This window comes from Punctularia strigosozonata (genome assembly GCF_000264995.1).
Source record: "Punctularia strigosozonata HHB-11173 SS5 unplaced genomic scaffold PUNSTscaffold_4, whole genome shotgun sequence".
Lineage (NCBI taxonomy): Eukaryota > Fungi > Basidiomycota > Agaricomycetes > Corticiales > Punctulariaceae > Punctularia > Punctularia strigosozonata.
Window position 1 is genome coordinate 312,248 of NW_006767436.1, and position 1,178 is coordinate 313,425.

Consider the following 1,178-nt stretch of genomic DNA (forward strand, 5'->3'; position numbering starts at 1 on the left):
GACTTTGGGCCGACAATATGTGTATTGGGAGGAGTTCCGACACCATCAAGAAGAAGATGCTCGATATGATGGCATACCATGAGGTGAGTATTCTCATTCCGCCCTACACTAGAGCCCATCAGTCATACACTCACAGGGATCCTCTGAGCGTGTTAGCCGCGATGTTCAAGCTCTGTTGGATGGTGAAAAAGGAGCGAGTTTCGGGGCTATCTTGGACAAAGCGTTGAGCCAGCGCGATGCCGCCCGAAACAAGTCTGACAAGCACAAGGCCAAGCTACGCAAGGTTCGTAGCCTTGATCGACTGGTACACGATGGCTGATCTTTGCGTAGAAGAATGCGGAGGACATTGAGGGAGGAACACGTATCCGATCGGAAGCCATGCAAACTTTGAAGCGACCCCGCACCGATACGGATGAAGCCTCCAGAGACAGTGACAGCAGTGGCGACGACGCTGCGCAACACACCGAGGATGAGGCACCTGCCGACGTCTCCGGATCTCAATCACGACCGTCCAAGCGACAACGGGTTGCCCAACAACACCAGAACGACAACGACAGCTGCGACATGGACGCTCGCATCACACGTCACTACGACCGCTTGGAAGCTCATTGCGCACGGCTTGAAGAACATCAAGATGCTGTTGTCAGCCAGCTCTGTCGCATGGTCGATGTTTACGATCATGGTATTAGTACTATTGTATCCGCTATCGATAACCTAGTAGCGTCTCAGGCACCCTCTCCGGCTCAGATATCAGACAACAGTTCCGAGTCACCCAAGCATCACTCTGCTTTCTATGATAACGACGAGCATGAGATCTAGAGCTCCTACAGCTGCTGTACTTTATGTCTATATATGCCCAATTTTAATGATGGAGATATTCACGAAGACTAGGAGGCGAGCACAGGAAGAACTGGGATGTTTGATTTGGTCGAAGGCAATTCATGGTGTTCGTTAAAAGGACTCCGACACGATAGTAACGTCCTACTGGAGAAGAATACACCTTCATCTTGCTTTTTGACCGGAGAAACCCCCACTTGTTGAGTACGTTACCGAACGTGTGCTCAACCTCCATGCGTAGCGAAGACATTCTTTCGTTGAATTCCCGCTCCTCTGGTGTTCTCTCTCCTGGACCTGAGAATGGACTAATGAGCACGTCACTGAGTCCATACGCGGGGTCC

At 51.1% G+C, this 1,178-nt stretch overlaps 1 protein-coding gene across 1 annotated transcript; it reads left to right on the top strand.

Annotated features, from left to right (window-relative positions):
- Positions 1 to 17: 17 nt before the first annotated feature.
- PUNSTDRAFT_132331 (uncharacterized protein) lies at positions 18 to 819 on the top strand (the record flags this gene model as incomplete). Its single annotated transcript, XM_007381686.1, has 3 exons — positions 18 to 83; positions 137 to 283; positions 331 to 819. 3 exons carry the CDS (start codon positions 18 to 20, stop codon positions 817 to 819), a joined length of 702 nt encoding a protein of 233 aa, XP_007381748.1.
- Between the last annotated feature and the right edge of the window lie 359 nt (positions 820 to 1,178).